The 22,573-nt window shown below is 41.0% G+C and overlaps 1 protein-coding gene across 10 annotated transcripts in view; it reads left to right on the top strand.

Moving 5' to 3' along the window:
- Window positions 1–22,573, top strand: part of ubr4 (ubiquitin protein ligase E3 component n-recognin 4) — a 48,136-nt gene that overhangs the window by 18,093 nt on the left and 7,470 nt on the right. For 3 of the 10 annotated variants that reach the window (XM_008413476.2, XM_017305788.1, XM_017305791.1), the window contains 57 exons: window positions 162–549; window positions 688–751; window positions 912–1,103; window positions 1,375–1,445; window positions 2,720–2,912; window positions 3,658–3,891; window positions 4,030–4,200; window positions 4,318–4,500; window positions 4,948–5,106; window positions 5,207–5,359; window positions 5,499–5,726; window positions 5,877–6,034; window positions 6,151–6,325; window positions 6,625–6,826; window positions 6,982–7,145; window positions 7,320–7,536; window positions 7,668–7,881; window positions 8,405–8,437; window positions 8,710–8,773; window positions 8,899–9,033; window positions 9,225–9,399; window positions 9,532–9,663; window positions 10,140–10,261; window positions 10,453–10,564; window positions 10,712–10,842; window positions 11,098–11,275; window positions 11,856–11,960; window positions 12,329–12,466; window positions 12,842–13,010; window positions 13,222–13,426; window positions 13,934–14,047; window positions 14,289–14,498; window positions 14,590–14,739; window positions 14,824–15,051; window positions 15,142–15,220; window positions 15,329–15,577; window positions 15,688–15,856; window positions 15,938–16,082; window positions 16,224–16,309; window positions 16,395–16,482; window positions 16,740–16,933; window positions 17,026–17,265; window positions 17,344–17,482; window positions 17,589–17,714; window positions 17,833–17,961; window positions 18,057–18,406; window positions 18,569–18,659; window positions 18,772–18,856; window positions 19,174–19,301; window positions 19,741–19,870; window positions 19,967–20,127; window positions 20,215–20,324; window positions 20,867–21,008; window positions 21,231–21,312; window positions 21,395–21,568; window positions 21,811–21,932; window positions 22,322–22,519. In XM_008413476.2, the coding sequence (XP_008411698.1) occupies window positions 162–549; window positions 688–751; window positions 912–1,103; window positions 1,375–1,445; window positions 2,720–2,912; window positions 3,658–3,891; window positions 4,030–4,200; window positions 4,318–4,500; window positions 4,948–5,106; window positions 5,207–5,359; window positions 5,499–5,726; window positions 5,877–6,034; window positions 6,151–6,325; window positions 6,625–6,826; window positions 6,982–7,145; window positions 7,320–7,536; window positions 7,668–7,881; window positions 8,405–8,437; window positions 8,710–8,773; window positions 8,899–9,033; window positions 9,225–9,399; window positions 9,532–9,663; window positions 10,140–10,261; window positions 10,453–10,564; window positions 10,712–10,842; window positions 11,098–11,275; window positions 11,856–11,960; window positions 12,329–12,466; window positions 12,842–13,010; window positions 13,222–13,426; window positions 13,934–14,047; window positions 14,289–14,498; window positions 14,590–14,739; window positions 14,824–15,051; window positions 15,142–15,220; window positions 15,329–15,577; window positions 15,688–15,856; window positions 15,938–16,082; window positions 16,224–16,309; window positions 16,395–16,482; window positions 16,740–16,933; window positions 17,026–17,265; window positions 17,344–17,482; window positions 17,589–17,714; window positions 17,833–17,961; window positions 18,057–18,406; window positions 18,569–18,659; window positions 18,772–18,856; window positions 19,174–19,301; window positions 19,741–19,870; window positions 19,967–20,127; window positions 20,215–20,324; window positions 20,867–21,008; window positions 21,231–21,312; window positions 21,395–21,568; window positions 21,811–21,932; window positions 22,322–22,519 (8,984 nt within the window). The remainder of the gene's footprint in view (window positions 1–161; window positions 550–687; window positions 752–911; window positions 1,104–1,374; window positions 1,446–2,719; window positions 2,913–3,657; window positions 3,892–4,029; window positions 4,201–4,317; window positions 4,501–4,947; window positions 5,107–5,206; window positions 5,360–5,498; window positions 5,727–5,876; window positions 6,035–6,150; window positions 6,326–6,624; window positions 6,827–6,981; window positions 7,146–7,319; window positions 7,537–7,667; window positions 7,882–8,404; window positions 8,438–8,709; window positions 8,774–8,898; window positions 9,034–9,224; window positions 9,400–9,531; window positions 9,664–10,139; window positions 10,262–10,452; window positions 10,565–10,711; window positions 10,843–11,097; window positions 11,276–11,855; window positions 11,961–12,328; window positions 12,467–12,841; window positions 13,011–13,221; window positions 13,427–13,933; window positions 14,048–14,288; window positions 14,499–14,589; window positions 14,740–14,823; window positions 15,052–15,141; window positions 15,221–15,328; window positions 15,578–15,687; window positions 15,857–15,937; window positions 16,083–16,223; window positions 16,310–16,394; window positions 16,483–16,739; window positions 16,934–17,025; window positions 17,266–17,343; window positions 17,483–17,588; window positions 17,715–17,832; window positions 17,962–18,056; window positions 18,407–18,568; window positions 18,660–18,771; window positions 18,857–19,173; window positions 19,302–19,740; window positions 19,871–19,966; window positions 20,128–20,214; window positions 20,325–20,866; window positions 21,009–21,230; window positions 21,313–21,394; window positions 21,569–21,810; window positions 21,933–22,321; window positions 22,520–22,573) is intronic. The other 7 variants (XM_008413477.2, XM_017305793.1, XM_017305792.1 and 4 more) reach the window with 6 other exon arrangements.

Consider the following 22,573-nt stretch of genomic DNA (forward strand, 5'->3'; position numbering starts at 1 on the left):
TAGAAATTAAAATAAGTCTTAATATCTAAATGGAAAGCAAGAACTTACAATATATAATAATTTTGTAGGCCTAAATGAAACAAATGGAGGAAGAAATGTAAAATCTTAAGTCATAAGCCAAATATTTCATAGTAATGTAATTAATATGTTATTCTCTGTAGCTGAGAAGAGTCCAAACCCAAGCCTGCTGTGTTTGTGCGGTTCTCTGGCCCAGCTGGCCTGTGTGGAACCGTCTCGCCTGCAGTCCTGGCTGACCCGCATGACGGCGACGCCGCCCAAAGACACGGAGCAGCTGGAAGTGGTGCAGGAAAACCGACAGCTGCTGCAGCTGCTCACCACTCACATTGTGCGTGACAACAGTCAGGTTGGCGAAGGAGTCTGCACTGTCCTCCTCAGCACACTTATTCCCATGGCAACAGACATGTTGACCAATGGGGATGGAACGGGTTTCCCCGAGCTCATGGCCATCATGGCAACTCTGGCCAGTGCCGGGCAGGGGGCCGGCCACCTGCAGCTTCACCGCGCGGCGATCGATTGGCTGACAAGGTGGTAAGGAGCCACTTTTATTTACTGAAGGGCCCTTCCAAATTTTTCACAAAACATATTCATTTGGTGACTGCATATACCTGAAATATTTCAATGTACAGGTATTTGTACATTAAAATAAAATGTATATTTTTTTTGCAGCAAAAAGTATTTAACACAAAAGAATGTGGTGGAGAAAGTTAGCACCAACTTATCTCATGGAAAGGTATTTCTTTTTTTTACTTTTTTTTTGGTAAATCATCCAAATGTCTAAAACGTTTATGTAATTGATTGTATTTATTTCATTTGTTTATAAATAATTGCATTTATGCTCTCAAGTATGTGCCAGCTTTAATTATAATGTTGTGCTTATCTTGCATTCTCAGCATGCCGTAATGCTAGAATGCTCGTGCCACATAATCTCCTATTTGGCCGATGTGATGAACGCTCTGCGGCAGAGCAGCGGTCAGGGCACCTCGGCTCTGCTTGTGGAGGGAGAAGAGAAAGCAATGGAAGTGGACTCGGACTGGGTGGAGGAGTTGGCAGTGGAGGAGGACGATTCCCAGGCAGAAGACTCTGTAAGACGTCATGCTTCACCTCCGGTTTTATTAAATAATAATAGTAGCGTAACTTTGGTATCTGAATGGGTTTATTCTTATCTTTTAAAAAATCTTTTTTGAGTGCACAGTAGTTCTGAAAAATGTAATTAATTTCTAAAAACATTTCTACGTTTTTTGTCATTTATTTCATTCTGCAGCACATTATTGCTCTGAGCAGGATTGATTATTTATTTGTACAGTACACAACAAAAACATAGAAATAAAGTGTTAACATGTCGTTGTTTGACAGGATGAAGACTCGCTTTGCAACAAACTCTGCACCTTCACCATCACTCAGAAGGAGTTCATGAACCAGCACTGGTAAAGACAAATTTGTTTCCAGTAGTTTGCTCTTAACTTTGAATCAAAACAACTTGAAATTATAATCCATATATTTTACATTTCCTAAACAATTGCCAAACTTTTTCTCACACTTGAAACTTTTTGTTTATCAAGATAATGCAAGCTATCAATCTGTCGCTCACCAAGCCTTTATTAGAATATGGCTGCCATATTAATGTGACTAGACACTGGCTGGTTAGTGAAAATACCTTGATGCCTAATGTAGCATTAATTATGGCGTTTATGAAATATATAATATTTTTTTATATTGATTATTTTCTAACTAAAGCATAAATATAGTCTACCAGCACACCAGCACTTTCACATAGAAAATGGGTTTAGTATTTAACCAGGACTGGTGCTAAAGCCAGTTCACGACTGAGAGTCATGCAAGGGAAATGTCTTTACATCATAGTAAATGACCTGCTATCCTGCAATTGTCTTTGTGTGTATAATAAATTAAACCACAGAGACAGTCCAAAAACACAAATTAAAATAATTATCCCTATATTTCTTCAAATACCCAAATGTCACAGCTTTGGTATATTAGCTGTGCTTTTATCAAGAGAAATGTTTCAGTCTTGCTTAGCAAATATCTCATCTGCACAAAGAGTGCTGGAAAATTTGAGAACTTTTTTTTTTTTTTTTTTTTTAGCAACTTTTGCTTTCACAACCTGGCCTTATTTAAAGACAGACCAAGTCTGAAGTAATATTTATGGACTCAGTAGAAATAATCAGCTGTCAGCACAGCTTATGCATCCACCTAGTTATTCTCAGAGACAAGTGATTATAAAATAACTTGGGGGAAGACAATAAACAGTTTACTATTCTGATGCTAATATGACATTTTACGATTGTATTGTTTACAGGGTTTTTATTTAAGAATTAGACCAAAACAAAAGCCAGCTTTTAATATGCAGCTCACAAAGTTTAGATGACCACCAGCATCAGTTTGCAGCTAGACCAGAGCCAGAGTTTGGCCTGGTGGAAACAAGAACTAGCAGTAGACAGGCAAAACTAGCAGTAGACAGGCACTGGCACCAGTTAAGCACTGGAACAAGTTTAATGGAAACACTTCCTGTGTCATGTCCTTATCAGGACAGTAGGAACCCTGAGACGGAGTATTTTAATCTGTTTCAAATCGCAGCTTGTTCAAACCTCAGAACACGTCGGTAGCATTAACCGGCCCATGCCTAGTTGCTGCGCTAATGTACCAGACGTTTGACGTTCATCTGTTGTTTTTCCTATTGTAGGTACCACTGTCATACCTGTAAGATGGTAGATGGGGTAGGTGTGTGCACAGTGTGCGCCAAGGTCTGTCACAAAGACCATGAGATCTCCTATGCCAAATATGGCTCTTTCTTCTGTGACTGCGGTGCCAAAGAGGATGGCAGCTGCCAGGTGAGACCGAATACCTCAGGTCATCATGGGAAGAGAACAACAGCGGTAACTTTGGTTTGCAAGTCATTCCCCCATTGACTTCCATCCAGTCATTTCATTTGATCAGGATTATAGCTAGTCCACATCCGTGGCCAGAACTAAAATGCTACAATTGCCTGCCCTTGTGTTTTAGCGCATAGCGAAAAGGCCAGCTTTCCTAGTTAACCTCTAATGTTGGTTTTGTAAATGTGCATGCGAAGAGAAAGCCATCCACTACATGTTTCTGTGTTTATTGTTTATTGTGGAGTAGCAAAGACCTGCAGTGTTGTTTGTGGATTGTGTTGTTTGCTTCCATGTCTGTTACAGTTGTCAATAAGAGCTTGATGCAGTTTCATGTATATAATTATTTTACTTTTGTGATTGTTTGCACACAGTTTTCTTATGTTTTAGAAGGGTAACAGTACATGCTACTAGCATGCCTAAAGTTAAATTTAGGTTATTAATCTGACAAAATTATTAACAGCCTAGTTTTGTTGAGCTTTTTAATGCATTTTGGACTAAATTTGTGTCCATCTATCACCATTTCTCTAATGGTTGTTTACTGTATGCTTAAAACGTTAATAAGGGAGCTAGTGAAATGAAAACACTTAGATTAACCTAAGTGTAAAGCTCTTAAAGTTGAAATAGTTGTGTATGATGTAACGCCAAAGTGTGCATTCATTAAAACTGAGCATTCTGCTGAAGCTAGCTTTTTTTTTTTTTTCCATCAACTTTTTTAAGGAGTTTTCACTGGTTTTACTTTCACCCACAGGCTTTGGTGAAGCGCAGCCCCAGCAGTGGCATTAGCTCAACTCTGAAAGAATCATCAGCGTTCCAGAGTGAGATGCGGATGCCTGAGAGCGCCATCAGACACCAGAACGCCTCTCCATCCGAAAAGGGCAAGGTCACAATCTGTGATGGCAAGTCCAGTGATGAAGAAAGACCAAAGAAAAACAGCGTCTGCAAGAGCATCGAGGGCTGCCAGGAAGAGTTGCTAGCCCAAGTGGTTAGAGAAACCTTTTTTCTTGATTTGTTTCTCTCCATATGTTACCCAAGTGTAGTGTCCCTTTAGTTCCTCTAGATTTATTTGTGCATTCAACGTACATTATGACACCTGTGGTTTTGGCCTGTTTTTTTGCGACAGGTGGGATCATCCACTGCTGCCATCGTACTTGAGATGCTCATGTTTCTGATGGAAGCCATCCAGACTAACTTCCAGCAAGCCTCCGCTGTGGGAAGCAGCAGCCGGGCCCAGAAAGCCCTGAATGAACTGCACACTCAGGATAAAAATGTTGAGATGACGGACCAGCTAATGGTATGATAACTAAAGGGCTGAAAGTGTTTATGAAAACACCTCAATAATGTTCCGATAGTTGAAATTTATGTAGATAAGGTCAAAAATTTCTTTTTTTCTTTTTTTTTTTTCCCTCAGGTGCCCACACTTGGTTCTCAGGAAGGAGCTTTTGAAAATGTGAGGATGAATTACAGCGGCGATCAAGGCCAAACAATACGCCAGCTCATCAGTGCGCACGTCCTACGTCGGGTCGCGATGTGCGTCCTCTCCTCACCCCACGGCCGCCGACAGCATCTTGCAGTTAGCCACGAAAAGGGGAAGGTAAGTGGAGCAGTCGCAACCTGGAAACGGCGTCAAATCCAAACAGGTGTTTGAATTTTGAAAATATATTTTCATTGTGTTAAAATAAAAACAAAAGTCTTATTGGTCTTTGTTGGTTGAAAGTCGACTGTAATCAGTTCTAGCAGATGGAAAACTGCAGCTTGAATCAACACTGAATGTTAAAGAAGACGGTTGCCATCAGATTAGCTGGTGCAGTTCATTATGGGGCATTAAATAGCCACAAAGTCTAATAAGAACAGTCAGTCTGTATTAAAGCTAATAAGTACTTTTACGTATTTATAAGAAAGTATTTCTTAGCTGTGTTTTACAAATCTAGTAAATTAGATATTGTTGCAGATAAACTTTTATTTGATTGCAGAAGGTTTGCTAGTAGCACTCCACATGATCTTTTTTTCTTTTTTTGCACTTTTTACTCCCTCTTGACAGATAACAGTCCTGCAGTTGTCCACACTTCTGAAGCAAGCAGACTCTAGCAAGAGGAAGCTAACTCTGACCCGACTGGCCTCTGCCCCAGTTCCTTTCACCGTCCTCAGTCTCACTGGCAACCCCTGTAATGAAGATTACCTGGCTGTGTGTGGTCTGAAGGTCAGGAAACTGGACTTGGGTTTTACCCACAAAAAGTTATCCAAGAAGTTACTTTGCAATTCAGCATTTCACTAAAGTTTCGCTCTTTCAATCTCTCCAGGACTGCCATGTTCTAACGTTTAGCAGTACAGGCTCCGTCTCCGACCACCTGGTGCTCCATCCTCAGCTGGCCACTGGCAATTTCATCATCAAAGCCATTTGGCTGCCAGGTTCTCAGACTGAGCTGGCAATCATCACAGCTGACTTTGTCAAGGTATGCCACGGCAAATTTGGTTTAAAAACAATATTTTCCTAATATTGATATAATTATGTGAAGTTTTTTGAGTCAAATGGTTTGTGTTTGGCAGTTTGGGGGAAAAAAAATTGAATTCTCCTTTTCTATTTGTGAACAGATCTATGACTTGTCGGTGGACGCCCTGAGCCCCATGTACTACTTCCTGCTCCCCAGTTCCAAGATCCGCGATGCAACCTTCCTTTTCAACGAAGAGGGAAAAAACATAATTGTAATCATGTCCTCAGCAGGTTACATGTACACTCAGATCATGGATGAGTCCAGCAGTGCCCAGCATGGGCCTTTCTATGTCACAAATGTCCTGGAAATAACCCATGATGATCTGAAAGTAAGTTGAATTAAAAATTCTACAAAAATATTTTAAAAATTAAAAAAAAACCACAGATTTTTTTATTTCATTTTGTCACATTGAAAATTTTTGTGAAGCTACTAAAAAGTGATTGAGATAAATTCTTGTTTTTTTTCTCTGTGACTGTAGGACAGCAACGGGCAGGTGGCAGGAGGTGGCGTGTCTGTTTACTACTCCCATGTCCTTCAAATGCTTTTCTTCAGCTACAGCCAGGGCAAATCATTCGCTGCCACCGTGAGCCGCAGCACTATTGAAGTGCAGAGGCTCTTTCCCATCAACATCAAAGGGTAACATTTGCTTGGCATTAGATATCGTTTCTTATTTTCCTGGAACAGAAATAATGCCAGTAAATATCAAAAGTAGCTGGAAGAACTGACATCCTTGTCGTCCCTTTTTCTTTTAGCTCCAACGGCGGCAGCAGCAAGTTGTCCCCGGCTCTGTGCCAGTGGTCCGAGGTGATGAACCATCCGGGTCTGGTCTGCTGTGTGCAGCAGACGACTGGAATCCCTCTGGTGATCATGGTTAAACCCGACACCTTTCTCATCCAGGAGATCAAAACTCTGCCTGCTAAAGCGAAGGTAGGGTTAATTCACTGTCCTGAGCAGCAAAACAAACATATTTGTAGGCAAGTTTGAGAGGAGAAGTCAAGAGGATTCTGAAAATGTCTAGAAAGATATGGAATTTGATTTCAGTATTTGGCTTTGGATAAGTATGAAAAAATAACTTTTTAAAAAATATGTGACATATTGATAACAAAATGCAGAAATTCTGGAAGTAGAAAATAGTAAATACAGAAAACATATTTGCTCTTGTAAATAATTCATAACTGTCCTATTTATAATCTATTTTGGATATTTTTATTTTGTCTCCTCCCCAGATTCAGGACATGGTTGCTATCAGACACACGGCGAGCAACGAGCAGCAACGCACAACAATGATTCTTCTCTGCGAGGACGGAAGCCTGCGAATCTACATGGCAAACGTTGACAACACGTCCTACTGGCTCCAGCCGTCTCTGCAGCCAACGTGCGGCATCAGCATCATGAAGCCAGTGCGCAAGCGCAAAGCTGCTGCTGCAAGTGAGTCTAAAGGCACTTAAACGACTGCTTGAAATCTCACTAAACTCAAAAGTGATTGGACTGCAGCAATGAGACGGAAATGTGACGTTGAGTCCAAAAAACCAGACCTATTAACACGACTGAAATCTAATGTCAATGCCATTCTTGTATTTCAGCCACTCGGACCTCCAGTCAGGTAACGTTCCCAGTGGACTTCTTTGAACACAACCAGCAACTAACAGAGGTGGAGTTCGGGGGAAACGACTTGCTGCAGGTGTACAATGGGCAGCAAATAAAACACCGGCTCAACTCCACTGGGATGTATGTGGCCAACACGAAGGTAAATACTCCTTTTAACTCATAAACATGTCAGAAAAAGTGCTAAATGTTATTGTAGTTCTATCTTGTGTTGATAACCTGCTATTGCTTATGATTTATGTTACCTGTTTACTACATTTAGCAACCATAAGCCTCAGAACAGAGCCTTACTTTGCTTTGTCTTTTCTCTCTCTAGCCTGGGGGATTTACTGTGGAAGTGGTGAACAACAACACTTCTATGGTGATGACAGGCATGCGAGTGCAAGTGGGCACTCAGGCCATCGAGAGGGCTCCTTCCTATGTGGAGGTCTTCGGCCGGACCATGCAGATAAATCTGACGCGAGCCCGCTGGTTCGATTTCCCCTTCACCAGAGAGGAGGCCCTGCAGGCTGACAAGAAGCTGTCCATATTCAGTAAGATTACACATGTGGGAGGTTCACCGAAAATATTTCACTTATTTGCTAAATATTTTAACAGCTTTATACTTAGAGCTTTTTTCAGTAAGTAGTTTTCTCATGCAGGTTTTTTTTTTTTTGTTTCCTAGTCGGAGCGTCCGTGGATCCAGCAGGAGTCACCATGCTCGACTCTGTAAAAATCTACGGTAAAACCAAGGAGCAGTTCGGCTGGCCCGAGGATCCACCAGAAGATTTCTCAGGATCGGTTAATAATGTGTGCAGCCCCAGCCTCAACCAGGGCAGTGGCAGCTCTGATGGCGACATCGCCACGCCAACCACAACCAGTGGCACTGTGCTGGAGAGGTACGGGGCCTTCCACTGTTTGCTTCGATCAATTTTACACATCAAGTTTAAATCAATTTGTTAAAAAAAAAACACACACACACACCAAAACTCTCAACCTTTCTAATTGCATTTAGAATCTAAAAATGATTCTCACAGCAGCAGTAGGTTTTTTAAATATAGATGGATTGTTGATCTCTTGGGGTTTTTTTACATTGAAGATTTATTTTAAGAAAAATTGTACAGATCTTTCAGAATAATTTTCTTGGTCTCATGTAAATCACGATAAAACACATTCATCATATCGATTTATTTTTTTGCCCCTTCTTACTCACTGTCGTGTTTAGTGTTTACGTGGAATATGATAAAAGTACAAGCTTCTATTTGGACAAAAGGGTTCTCAATACTGCATGGCTCTTGTGATCATCCTTTCTCGCATGCCTCTTTTGTTCAGCTGAATCATTAATTACACTTGTTTCTTTCTGTAATCCTCACTCTTGATTTTGTTCTTTTTCTTTTGCTCCCAAAAAAATACAATAAAAAGTTCTGAAACTGAGTCCTTATCAACCTTGGACCGGTTAGTAACTGCCCTTTCTCTGCTTGATTGTATGTTTTTTTATTTTTTGTTTTGTTTTGTTTGTGCACGTGTGCCACGTTGTGTGTCCATGCCTGAGACTGCAAACATGTCATGCAACATCCTCACGCTTGCACCAAATTTGACTTTTTCTTTCTCTGAATTTATTCCTGCATTTTGTGTTGTTTGGCATTTAGATTAGGAAAGATTGCTATAGAGTAAAAATAATAACTGGTTAAAGAAGAGGCAGAAATAATTCTCAGTTTTCATTTCAGATTGGTGGTCAGCTCACTTGAAGCTTTAGAAAACTGCTTTGCAGTAGGTTCATCCAATGAAAAGGTAAAGATGAAAAATGATACATGTATGTATATTTTTAATGTATTGACAAGCTAGAATAAAACTTAGTCTTCTACTTTAACTCTTCTTTTTTCAAAGTGGTAAATTCAGTTTTTTTAATTCTCCAGGAGAAGAACAAGGTTGCTGCTCTGGAGCTTGCCACTTTGCTTCTGTCCATGCCGACTCCAACTGGTGTCCAGCAGCAGACAAAGGGACTTCTGGCTAGTCTGCACACCAGCCGTACCGCTTACCACAACCATAAGGTGAGGAAGAAACGACGACAAAACGTGTTTTTTGTGGAACAGCAGCGACCAGCTGGGCTTTTCCTTAGTCATTTGGAAATATTTTCACAATCTTTTGTCATTTTATTTCATTTGCGGAATGAAAGAGGGAACTAAATATTTACCAATGTGATGATTAACTCTGCACCGCGTTGTGTCCCTTGTCTCGCCAGGACCAATCCTTGCTGAGTAACGCTGTGCAGTGTTTGAACAGTTGCAGCCGTGAAGGAAAAGAACTTGACCCAGATGTTTTCCAGAGGCTCGTGATCACTGCACGCTCTATTGCAATCATGAGACCCAACAACTTGGTGCATTTCACAGAAAGCAAGTCATTGCACCATGACTCCGGTAAGAAGCTTTTTTTTTTTTTGATCATCAGAAGATGCTTTCCAAGTTGGTTCAAATGAACTTTGAGGTACCAGCTTAAAAATAAATGGGAGTTTTAAGACCAATTCCTGTTTGAATATGTTTGTAAATTAGACTCAACAGAGGATGGGCAGAAGCACATGGATGGTGAAAACTGTAACTTCATCTCTCAGCTTATGAATAACTTCTGGAAACTCCACTCCCAGAAACCAAAGAATGCATTTCTCGCTCCTGCTTGCCTCCCTGGTAAGTGTAAACCATAAAAACGCCACTCTTCAGATGCGTTTCGTCTTAACTGCACAAGTCACATGTAGTTACTCTTGTTCGTAGGGTGTGTTTAATATTTAAGGTACTACTTTATAAATGCTTATACCTACTCTTCAAGAACAGATAAATTTGTTCTTTTACTTGAAGTGGCAAAAACAAGAACAATGTTCTTCCTAACCTGGAAAGTTCATGCTTCACAAGAGCGCTACTGTAGAGTTCCTGTTCTCATAGGTCCATTCCAGTGCAACATTTGTCATTGTATTTTTTTTCTGACCAGTCAGAATGTTTCTCTGAAACAACACAAAGAAAAGTGTTTTAGAACAAGTTCCAAGAACAGAATTATGTGAATTTAACATCCTGAGACAAAGAACATAATTCTCTGTTGGTGCAGAGGATCTGTTGGCCTTATTGTGATTTCTGATATCGGTGTGTGTTGTTCACATCTTCCTTCTAAGGCCTGACACACGTGGAGGCAACAGTTAATGCCTTGATTGACATCATACATGCCTACTGCACATGTGAACTGGATTACATCAATGTAGCTTCCAAAATCTACATGCAGATGTTACTTTGCCCCGTAAGTAGCACAATATGTTGCTATTATGTATCACAAACAATCAATCATCCCAATACTGAGACTTCCATTTTATTTAACTCAATGGGCTTATTTGTAACTGTGTTTTTAAGACACAAGCTGTTGTATTAATCGTTCGTAAGAGCAATACAAAGTCATGAAGTTATTTTTTATTTTTGCAAAACTCTTATTAGGACACTGCTGTGAGCTTTTCCTGTAAGCAGGCTCTGATCAGAGTGCTGCGGCCAAGAAACAAACGCCGTCATGTGACACTTCCATCGCCCCCACGCTCCAACACGCCTATTGGTAAGCTAGCCAGAGATAAACACAAAGTCCTTTTGATTTTCCGTAGGTGTTGTAAAATATAACTTCCCCTTATATTATCTATACTAACGAGTGTTATGAGAACGGTGTATCTAGTTTTCTAAAGCTTCCTGATTCATACTCGGTCAGGAGACAAGGATGATGACGATGATGATGATGCGGATGACAAAATGCAATCGTCTGTGATGACTGGAGGAGAAGAAGGTCAACAGGAGAGCCAGGAGCAGAACGAAGTGGATCATGGAGACTTTGAGATGGTGGTGAGAATAAACAGGAGGAAAAAAAATTATCTGATCGCTGTATCACTTTTCTCTTGTCACAAACATTTTTTTTTAAAAAAGTGACTTAATATGAATAACTTTACCTTAACTTGTGTTTTTTCTTCTTCACATTTTTCAACCCAGATTTGCGTTGCAGACTGATATCTATGCATTTCTAAATATCCCATATTATCATATTCGGTTAAAACCTGTTTATTGTGCAGGAGTAACACCTTTTTGTGGCTCTCCTCCTAGTCTGAGTCAATGGTCCTGGAAACAGCAGAAAATGTCAATAATGGAAATCCTTCTCCTCTGGAGGCTCTGCTGGCCGGAGCTGAGGGATACCCGCCGATGCTCGACATCCCTCCTGATGCGGACGATGAAACTATGGTAGAGCTTGCCATTGCGCTCAGCCTTCAGCAGGACCAACAAGGTAATTTTCATTAGATTTTTTAAAAAGCTGTAACATAAGCACGGCAAAACCACAAACTCGTACCAAATATATTTGGTCTAGTTTCTAGTGCAAATACCTTGTCACACTTGAAATAGGAAAATTAACATGCATATAGTATAGTATATAGCAACATACAGTAAGCATATAGTAACTTTTTGAGCTATATATTGAGATATAGATAATGTTCTTGTTTCACTGACAGATTATTCCACTTATAACAAGACTTTTTTCCCATGTTATAAGTGACATAATTTTCCAGTGGAACTAATACTTTTTCAATATTAAGGAATTACTGACTTAAACTCCTATATCTTGCTGAAAAGTGACTTGTAAGCTCGCCACGTCTTGTTTTCAGACATTTGTATTATATATTCTATTCAAAAATATTTTGTAAGATTTTGTGTTTTTCCAGTGAACATGTGTTTTTAGGATAATGTCTTGAAGCTGTTCACAGAAAACACACATGCCACTAAACATAACTGTTGTCCTTTTATATTGCCATCAAACTCTCTTTTATTGTTGTGTTTTAGGACTTAAATGTACTTTTTGTCCTTTCCAGGCAGTAACAGCAGCGCTCTGGGCCTTCAGAGCCTCGGCCTGTCTGGCCAGGCTCCGAGCTCATCCTCTCTGGACGCTGGAACCCTTTCAGACACGACGGCATCAGGTAAGAAAACCTTTCCACCAGAACTGGAGAAAAAGCAGACAAAAGCTTTTACTCTGTTTTTATTCCTGCATTTTCACAGTTTTAGGCGCTGTGAATAAATTTTTTTTGTTGAATATGTAATTTCAAATCTCAACACATTTATAGTTTTTTTATTATTTTAATTGAATCTTTTGTTTTCCATCTTTTATTTTACCACTATTTTGTGTCACTCTGGCATTATATCTTCACATCATGTTGCATGTAATATGTGTAGAAAAGAACATTGATTGTGTCTTTTGCTTGTTAGTAAACAAGTAAAAACAAAGCTCATGTGTCCTGGCCAGATGACCGCGGTGTATTTACTGTTACAGCTATTGCTATGATTTCAGCCCCGGCATCAGATGATGAGGGCAGCACAGCTGCTACTGACGGCTCTACGCTGCGGACCTCCCCAGCTGAGCACGGAGGCAGTGTGGGCTCAGAGAGTGGGGGTTCTGCTATCGACTCTGTAGCAGGGGAGCACAGTGGTGGGTTACTTGAATAAATTAGGCCAGTTTAATTTAGTGAAAGCACAATCATGCATGCCTTAAATTAGCTGTAGAAAATCCATTAAAACACATTTCTGCTCAAGTACAGTCGGTACATACAAGACCTGTAAGTTTTTCCATTATTTTTCTTTTGTCCTCTGATCACCTGTCTTATCTTTAATGAGCACTTGAATTACTTACTGCTCCTTTCTCTCCATCTCCCTGTACTGCATTTTAAAATTGAGAAATCACAATCTGCATGTAATTAAGTTCCTTAAAATAAGTAATTCCTTGATTCTTGGAGCTTTTTCCTTGTTGTGTTTTTAGCTTGCATTGTCATGTTTTTTTCCCCCCTCCCCACATGCTTGTGCACAGTGTCCGGACGCAGCAGTGCATACGGAGACACAACAGTGGAGGGCCACCCTGTAGGTCCAGGCAGTGTGAGCTCCAGCACCGGAGCCATCAGCACCACCACAGCACAGCATGAAGGCGAAGGCTCAGAGGGAGAAGCAGAGACTGAGGGAGACATCCACACAAGCAACAGGCTAGTACTGTGAATGTTGGCTCATGTGGGTTATAAGGTGTTGTTTACGCTTTGGAGTGGGACTGTGTGAAGTAACTTTGAACAGCCAGTGTCTTTCCTTTACTAGACAGAAAGTAAGTTTGGTCAGGGAGAGTTTATGATGCAGAAAGCAGCAAAATCTCAGATTAAATTCTCTTTTGTGATTTCTTTTTTTTTTTTTTTTCCTCATTAGGTTACACATGGTTCGGCTGATGCTGCTGGAGCGCTTGCTGCAGCATCTTTCTGAGCTCCATAATGTTGGTGGGGTTCAAGCCATCCCATATATGCAAGTCATCCTAATGTTGACATCGGACCTTGATGGGGAGGATGACAAGGATAAGGGTGCTTTAGACGACCTGTTGTCGCAGCTCATCGCTGAGCTTGGAATACACAAGAAGGTAAATACACAGAGGCTCTGACGGCTAGTTAGCAAGAAATACATTCTCTGTCTTTTGGATCCTGCATGCACACAGAGCTTTGTGAAATAAAACCCTGTAGAAAATATTTAGATTTTTTTTCCCCCTGAGTAGAGACGTAAAAAATCGCAACTTCTGCCTATGATGGATCTGTGTGAACGGGAAAGACGGAGATGATTAGAACGGTTGCAAAAGAGTTTGACTTTTTCATGCCAGCGCTGGATTTTTGTGCTAAAAACTATGGCAACCCAGGAACAGTTTAAACTGCAAATGTAAACTCAAGATGTTATATGACTTAGAGGAACATCATCTTCAGGATGTTCTTTTGAAATTTCATGTAGTTAATGTAGTTATCACCACCTGCTGACGCAACAAATGTATTACAGCATTTTTGGTTGGAATGGAGGATCTCTTCAAAATGATATCTGTTTTTCTTTTTTGGAACATAAATATAAATGGGTTTACTTAATCAGCATCATTCCTCTGCAGGATGTGTCCAAAAAGAATGAGAGAAGTACAATCAACGAAGTCCACCTGGTCATCATGAGGCTGCTGAGCGTCTTCATGTCACGAACAAAGTCTGGGTCCAAATCCTCCTCAGAGGTACGGGGTCTTTTTGATGCAGCTTCATAGACATATTTGAGAATAAATCAGTATTCATTTGAGCAGCACCAAGACGAACATATTTGGGCGAGGACTTGAGTCGCTTCTTTACTTTTATGACAGCGCAGACCATTTTTGAATTAGAAAAATTGCCAATGGAGAAGAACATAACTAAATTGTGCTGTGTGATCGAATTGGCGAAAAGTATTGTCTACAATTTTTCCTTTTGTTTCGGTTTTAGTCGTCCTCCCTGATTTCCAATGCAACAGCGACGGCCTTGCTGAGCCTGGGCGCCATCGACTACTGTCTCCACGTGCTCAAGTCGCTCCTGGAGTTCTGGAAAAATCAACAGGGCGAAGAGGAACCCACTTCCACCAGTCAGCTCCTTCGCCCTCACACAGCTTCCTCGCCCCCTGACATGAGCCCCTTTTTCCTTCGCCAATATGTTAAGGTATCATCACGGCAGCAAACGTTAGCCGTGTTTATCTTGCATCACTTTCTTTGATTGTGGCATATCGATGAGTTGTGATTTCTGCTACCAGGGGCATGCCGCTGACGTGTTTGAAGCCTACTCCCAGTTACTGACTGAGATGGTGCTCCGGCTGCCGTATCAGATAAAGAAGATTGCTGACACGAACCCTCGGATCCCACCTCCTGTCTTTGACCATTCTTGGTTCTACTATCTGTCAGAAGTAAGCTTTCATGAGCTTTTTATATATATTTTTCGTTCCATCTTCACAACAAATAATCCTGATCTCTCTCTTCTGTAATCTTAGTATCTGATGATCCAACAGACACCGTTCGTCAGGAGGCAAGTTAGAAAGTTGTTGCTGTTCATCTGTGGCTCCAAGGAGAAATACCGGCAGCTGCGCGATCTGCACACCCTCGACTCGCATGTCCGCAGCATCAAAAAGCTTCTGGAAGAGCAGGGCATCTTCCTTCGGGCTGGAATAGTCACTGCAACATCTGGCTCAGCTCTACAGTATGACACACTCATCAATCTGGTCAGTGTCCTCTTTTCCCAACATGCAACATTCTTTATGGTTTAACTCAGTTTAGGTAGGTAAGTAATTATTTTTATTTTATTTTTCCAGATGGAGCATCTCAAAGCATGTGCTGAAATTGCTACACAAAGGACGATCAACTGGCAGAAGTTTTGCATGAAGGATGACTGTGAGTTGATTCAAAATATTTCGTCAGTGGAAACAAAACATTTCGAAGCCAATGCTTTTAACATCGTTTGTGTCTCTGATCTTTCCCTTCATGCTCTTCCGCGCCCAGCCGTGTTGTACTTTCTGCTCCAGGTCAGCTTCCTGGTGGATGAGGGCGTTTCTCCAGTTCTGCTTCAGCTCCTCTCCTGTGCCCTGTGTGGCAGCAAGGTGCTGGCCACTTCCTCCTCCTCTGCGGGTTCCTCCTCCTTCTCCGGAAGCGGCTCTGGCAGTTCTGGTCAGGGAGGAGCTTCCCAGTCCTCTCAAGGCAAATCCTCCAGCAAGAAAAGCAAAAAGGAAGACAAGGAAAAAGACAAAGAGAGTAAGATGTAGTGATTTTCAACCTGCGTCCAAATCTCCAGCGCTTTTGGGTTTTTTTTAAGCATATAATCAGCAGAATCTGATGGTTAAATCTCTCCCTCCTTATCACAGGTGATGGCATCAGCAGCCAGGAAGATCAGCTGTGCATGGCTCTGGTCAGTCAGCTGAATAAGTTTGCAGACAAAGAGACTCTGATCCAGTTCTTGCGCTGCTTCCTCCTCGAATCAAACTCATCTGCTGTTCGCTGGCAAGCCCACTGCTTGGCGTTACATATCTATAGGTAGTGTTGAAACTTTTCATTTAGATATCGAATAAAAAAGTATACAATTTTTGCGTTTGGCTTATGTACATTTTTGCACAGGAACTCCAGTAAATCTCAGCAGGAGTTGCTGCTCGAATTGACTTGGGCCATCTGGCCAGAGCTTCCTGCATATGGTCGCAAAGCCGCCCAGTTTGTTGACCTGCTGGGATATTTCTCTCTCAAAACTCCTCAAACGGAGAAAAAGGTTAGGTTTTAAGTACTTTTTTAGATATCTGGTGTGTTGGCTGAATCTGACAAATGGCAGAATTACAAGACCACAGTTGTGCTATTTCAGTGATTCAAAATAGAAAGTCTTTGTTAATCCGCTGTTTCTTTTCTATGCAAGCTGAAAGAATATTCCCAGAAAGCTGTGGAAATCCTGAGAGCACAGAACCACATCCTGACAAATCACCCCAACTCCAACATCTACAAGTATGAACATTCAATAAGATTTCTGTACCAACACAAACATTTTTAAATATCTTTAAATGAGAATATGTATGGTTTTGTCTTGAAGCACTCTCTCTGGTTTGGTGGAGTTTGATGGCTTTTATCTTGAGAGCGACCCCTGCTTGGTGTGTAACAACCCAGAAGTTCCCTTCTCAGTAAGTGAAAAAACTCACAGAATAGTATTTATGAGTCCTAGGAATTATTTCTATCCATTACCCATTTTTATACTCTAAAAAGATTCCTATGAATTGTACTTGGGTTCAGCTTCTCTAGTGCTGATATGTTAAACTTTTATCTTAGATTATAGCATTCTTGGCAAGCTCATTTACACCAGTATAACAAAATATAAAGTTAATAAGAAACAAAAATACGTGAAAATTCTTTTAAATGTGTTTTTTCCTTTTGACTCTAGAACATCAAACTATCATCTATCAAAGTGGACACCCGCTACACCACCACCCAGCAGGTTGTGAAGCTGATTGGCAGCCACACCATCAGCAAAGTAACAGTGAAGATTGGTGATCTGAAACGCACCAAAATGGTCCGCACCATCAATCTCTACTACAACAACAGGACTGTCCAGGCTATTGTGGAGCTGAAGAATAAGTATGCTTCAGGGAACACCCATTACTTCATATTATCATCCTAAATATCTAATAATACTTGGTTGTAATCTTGATCTTTCTTGTTTTCTTTAGGCCGGCTCGCTGGCACAAAGCAAAGAAAGTTCAGCTGACTCCTGGACAAACTGAGGTGAAGATCGACCTCCCGCTGCCCATCGTCGCCTCCAACCTGATGATCGAGTTTTCTGATTTCTACGAGAACTACCAAGCCTCCACCGAGACCCTGCAGTGTCCGCGCTGCAGTGCTTCTGTGCCGGCTAACCCTGGAGTGTGCGGCAACTGCGGTGAAAATGTGTACCAGTGCCACAAGTGCAGGTGAGCGCTGTTCTCCTGCAGCTGGATGATTCACTGCAGGCGCCTCAAGTTGTGATCATGTTTGTTATTTGTCTTCAGGTCCATAAACTACGACGAAAAAGACCCTTTCCTGTGCAACGCATGTGGTTTCTGCAAATATGCCCGATTTGACTTCATGCTGTATGCTAAACCATGCTGTGCAGTGGATCCCATAGAGAATGAAGAGGACAGGAAAAAGGCAAGAATCTGTTTCAGTAGCTAAAATGTTGTTTTTTTTCCCCCCCAAATGAATTTTATGTTTCTGCTTTTGTGAAAACCAGTCTGAACTGTATTTGTGTTTTCAGGCTGTGACCAACATCAACACCCTACTGGACAAAGCGGACCGAGTCTACCACCAGCTAATGGGCCACAGGCCTCAGTTAGAAAGCTTGCTGTCTAAAGTCAACGAGGCAGCGCCAGAGAAACCTCAGGTAAAGCACAAGATGCATAATGGATTACAGTGAATGTAGATACAATGTAATGATGCTGTTATTAAGCATCTATTTCAGGCTTGTGCAGTTTGAAGTCATCATGTTCTCCACCTTACAGGATGACACAGGAGCAGGCGCAGGACTTGGTGCATCCTCCGCTAATGTGAACCGGTACATCCAGCAGCTGGCTCAGGAGTACAGCGGCGACTGCAAGACATCGTTCGACGAGCTCTCCAAGATCATACAGGTCAGGAAGAAAAACTGTTGATGTTCCGGTAAAAACAAAATAAATCCTGTCTTTTATTCCTCTATGTAACGGTATTCCTTACGTTTTGCTTACAGAAAGTGCTGGCGTCTCGAAAGGAGCTCCTGGAGTATGACCTGCAGCAAAGAGAGGCCGCCACCAAGTCGTCGCGAAGCAGCAGCAGCCACCAGCCCACCTTCACCGCCAGTCAGTACCGCGCCCTGTCTGTGCTGGGCTGCGGCCACACCTCCTCCACCAAGTGCTACGGCTGCGCCTCGGCTGTCACGGGCCACTGCATCACGCTGCTTCGTGCGCTGGCCACAAACCCGGCTCTCCGGCAGATCCTCGTCCTCCAGGGCCTCATCCGGGAGTTGTTTGAGTACAACCTGCGGCGAGGCACAGCAGCCATGAGGGAGGAAGTGCGTCAGCTAATCTGTCTCCTTACCAGGTGTGTTTCTCTATCTCGTGTATTTCAGTAGAAATGCTAAAAAAAAATTTTTTGTTGCTGAATCTCCATTAAAACTAAATCCTTCTACTTGATTCTCATACTTTTAAATATCACAAAACACGTGGTTAACTTGCTTTCTACATGGTTACATTCATTCTCCAGAGATCATCCAGAGGCTACTCAGCAGATGAATGACCTCATCATCGCCAAGGTGTCAGCTGCCCTCAAAGGTCACTGGGCCAACCCTGACCTGGTATGTTGTCCCACACATCTTTGGACGTAATCTAGCTGCTGGTTAAGGTGTTTAAATCTATGTTAGTGCTATGCAGATTGGTCTTGAATTTAGTTTTTTTTGTTCTCATCAGGTTAGTAATTTGCAGTACGAGATGCTTCTGCTAACAGACTCGATTTCCAAGGAGGGAGGATGCTGGGAGCTCCGATTGCGTTGTGGTAAGTCCAAGCTCTCATCCTGAACTATTTTAATCCGTTTAAAAGTTCATCCTGATTTTTAATTGAAATAAAATATCTCATTGGTTTCTTTGATTTTTATGGTTTTTAATTTTGTCACAATATAAAAAGGTCCTCAAGCTTTTTTTGCCTTGATTTTTTTGTAAGATTCATAAGTTTTCTTTGGAGAGATCAGATTTCTCCTTCTGGTTTTCATAGACATTATAACTCTCTGTGGTGGATAATTTGTTTACAGATTTTGGTCTGTTAGGTTTCAGTTTGATTTTTTTTTGTTTTCCTTTCATATTTTTTGTTTTTAGCTCTCAGCCTGTTCCTGATGTCTGTTAATATAAAGACACCTGTAGTTGTGGAGAACATCACTCTCATGTGCCTGAGAATCCTGCAAAAGCTGATAAAGCCTCCTGTACCAACCAGCAAGAAGAACAAGGTAAATATTAACTATCTAATGTCTTGTTTTCATCTGCTTTGGGTTTTGATTAAAAAGGTAATATATATATATATATATCAGAAGTGGTCGACTTTTACACCTGGAAATGACTGCACTGTTGAGAAGTTGTGATCTATAAGACGAGCTCTGCAAGTTCTTTGGAAGGCTTGAAAAAATGCAGAGATTGAAGTTTTCTGGCAGATTACCAATCCTCAAAATTTTGTAATGCTTTTATGGATTTTGGCTGTTTGATATTTATTTGTAGAATACATAAAAAACTAATTTTGAAATTCAAAAGCTCAAATGTAACACGAGTTTTCATCTGAAGTTCATATTGTACTTTTAAGCTGTTTTCATTTCTGTCTGAAACTGACTCTTTGATCTTCACTTTGTATTTGATATGCATTTTACAGCGTTTATGCTTGTTGCTTCTTTAAAGGATGCTGCTACTGAGTCTCTGACCACAGTCAGGCCCTACAGTAATGAAATTCATGCTCAGGCTCAACTTTGGCTGAAAAAGGATCCCAAAGCATCTTATGATGCCTGGAAAAAGTGCCTCCCTGCAAGATGTAAGTACTTTATCTGGGCAAATACTCAGTACATTGGTGGTGAGTTAGCTTGCAATGACGAACCTTTTACTCTTTGGTTTGTTCACATTAACTCAGGCCAGGAAGCTGTGTCGAAGCCACAGGGGAAAGCAGAGTTAAGGAAGCAGTATCTGCAGGAGAAGTATGTATGGAAGTGGAAGCAGTTCATGAGATCCAGGAAAGGTGAAGGCCTGTTCCCTCGACTCCTCAAACTGAGCCATAACAACTGGCTGCGGCAGGTAATACATTATTCAGGGGGCGAATGTGAGCTAAACTATCTACTGGAGTGAATTCAGTTTACAAAGTGTATTTATTGCTTGTTGCAGGTTCTGTTTACACCAGCCACCCAGGCTGCAAGGCAGGCTGCTTGCACTATCGTGGAAGCTCTTACCACCATCCCCAGCCGCAAGCAGCAGGTCCTGGACCTGCTGACCAGGTGGGAGCTGAAACACAAACCATGTTAAACTATCAAATCATTAAATATGCAAAGCTCTTTATCGACACATTTCGTAACCTATGCCAAACCAGTGAAAAAACCATTTCATGTTTACCAATTTGTTGAAAAGTGAAGATAATGATCAAAATAATTCAATGTACCAATAGAAATATGTAAATGACTAAATATATTTTTAAAAATGAGACAGTTAAAACATGTTTCAATACATATGAAAAGTAAAAAAAAGTGTGAAAAAATCATTAGACGTTTCAAAACAGAAAATAATGTACTTCAGATGAAAATATAAAAACATTTTAATAAATCACAATTATAGAATGTGTTAAAATTGTGAAAGTAAGCCAAAGTAAAAAATAAAAATGTTTTAGAAACACAACTAAAGCTACAGTGACACAAAAATACTGTTAGCTGGTGTGGTTTTTTTTCCAGACAAATTTTAGTCTTAATTTATATATTAATTCAAACATTAACCTTACAGAGAAAGATAACTTGTGAACATGGACAGTACTCTTGTGTGTTTCCAGCTACCTGGACGAGCTGAGTGTGGCTGGAGAGTGTGCAGCAGAGTATCTGGGTCTGTACCAGAAGCTGATCAAGCCAACACACTGGAAGATTTACCTGGCCGCCCGCGGCGTTCTGCCCTACATTGGAAACCTCATCACCAAGGCAATACATTATTCACGTAACATAAAAATAAAAATAACTGTTAATTGTTAATTGGGGCAACTTGATAATCTGTAACCCAAAACTTAAAAAAGTTGACGAAAATGTGCATTGTAGATTTCAGATTTTTGCAGTTTTGAAAACAGGTTATTTTATGTTTATTTTTTGCATATCCACTATGAATCTCTAATTTCCTGCTCCATTTTTGTCATTTATTTTCTTTAGGAAATAGCTAACCTCCTGGCTCTGGAGGAGGCAACTCTGAGCACAGACTTACAACAAGGCTACGCTCTGAAGAGCCTAACTGGTGGGCTTGCCTTCGTCTTGTGTTGTAACACACTGTACCGTTTGTTTGCTGTCATAGTGATTTCTGTTTTATCGCACCGTAGGACTCCTGTCCTCTTTTGTGGAGGTGGAATCCATCAAGCGGCACTTCAAAAGCCGGCTGGTGGGCACCGTGTTGAACGGCTACTTGTGTCTGAGGAAGCTGGTGGTGCAGCGCACCAAGCTGATCGATGAAACTCAGGACATGCTGCTGGAGATGCTGGAGGACATGACGACAGGTCTGCTCAGACTCGACATCAACGGACCGAAAATTTACCCTCCCCACAAAATGTGTTACTATTCATGTTTTGATTGTGTTTTAAGTATAAAAGCATGGGATTTAACGCCTGTACATTCAACAATTTTAAGTTAATCAAATTGTTCTCCTTTATTCAAAAGACTGACCCCAAAATATGTATAAAGCAAACTTTTTTTTTTCACGTTCTGAACGTTAAAAATGGTTTTCCTGTTCTGCCGATAGGTACAGAGTCTGAAACCAAAGCCTTCATGGCGGTTTGCATCGAGACGGCAAAGCGGTACAACCTGGATGATTACAGAACACCTGTGTTCATTTTTGAGAGACTGTGCAGCATAATCTACCCGGTAAATTCACATTACCATTCGCTTATGAGCATAAATACAACTACCATAAACCTGAGATAAAATCTGGAATGTGATCATTTTTTTCAAGTCTGGAAAAGTCAGGCCATCAGACTTTTTCTTTTTCCTTTGTCTGTGGTTTTGCAGATTTTGTTTTTTCAAGCTTCCTTTAGAAATATCTGTAATAAATTAAACATGGACTTTACATATTTTATTTGTACTTTAAAAATGACTAGAAAATGCATGAGACCTCTGACAAAACTGATTAAGAGAAAAAAAATGCTATTTTTGACATGAAAAATGTGAGAAAATACACATTCCATAAACATAAAACATACTAGTTGAGTACATTGTTACAGTTGATGTGTTTTGATCTGTTGTTTCCCGTGTAGGAGGAGAACGAGGTGACAGAGTTCTTCGTGACCCTGGAAAAAGATCCTCAGCAGGAAGACTTCCTGCAGGGCCGCATGCCAGGAAACCCTTATAGCAGCAATGAGCCGGGCATCGGCCCTCTGATGAGGGACATCAAGAACAAGATCTGCCAGGACTGCGACCTTGTGGCGCTTCTTGAAGACGACAGTGGCATGGAGGTGAAGTTGGATTTTTTTTTTTTGTTTTTTATCAAGCTCTTCTGTTTATCAGAA

This window comes from Poecilia reticulata, linkage group LG7 (genome assembly GCF_000633615.1).
Source record: "Poecilia reticulata strain Guanapo linkage group LG7, Guppy_female_1.0+MT, whole genome shotgun sequence".
Taxonomy (NCBI): Eukaryota; Metazoa; Chordata; class Actinopteri; order Cyprinodontiformes; family Poeciliidae; genus Poecilia; species Poecilia reticulata.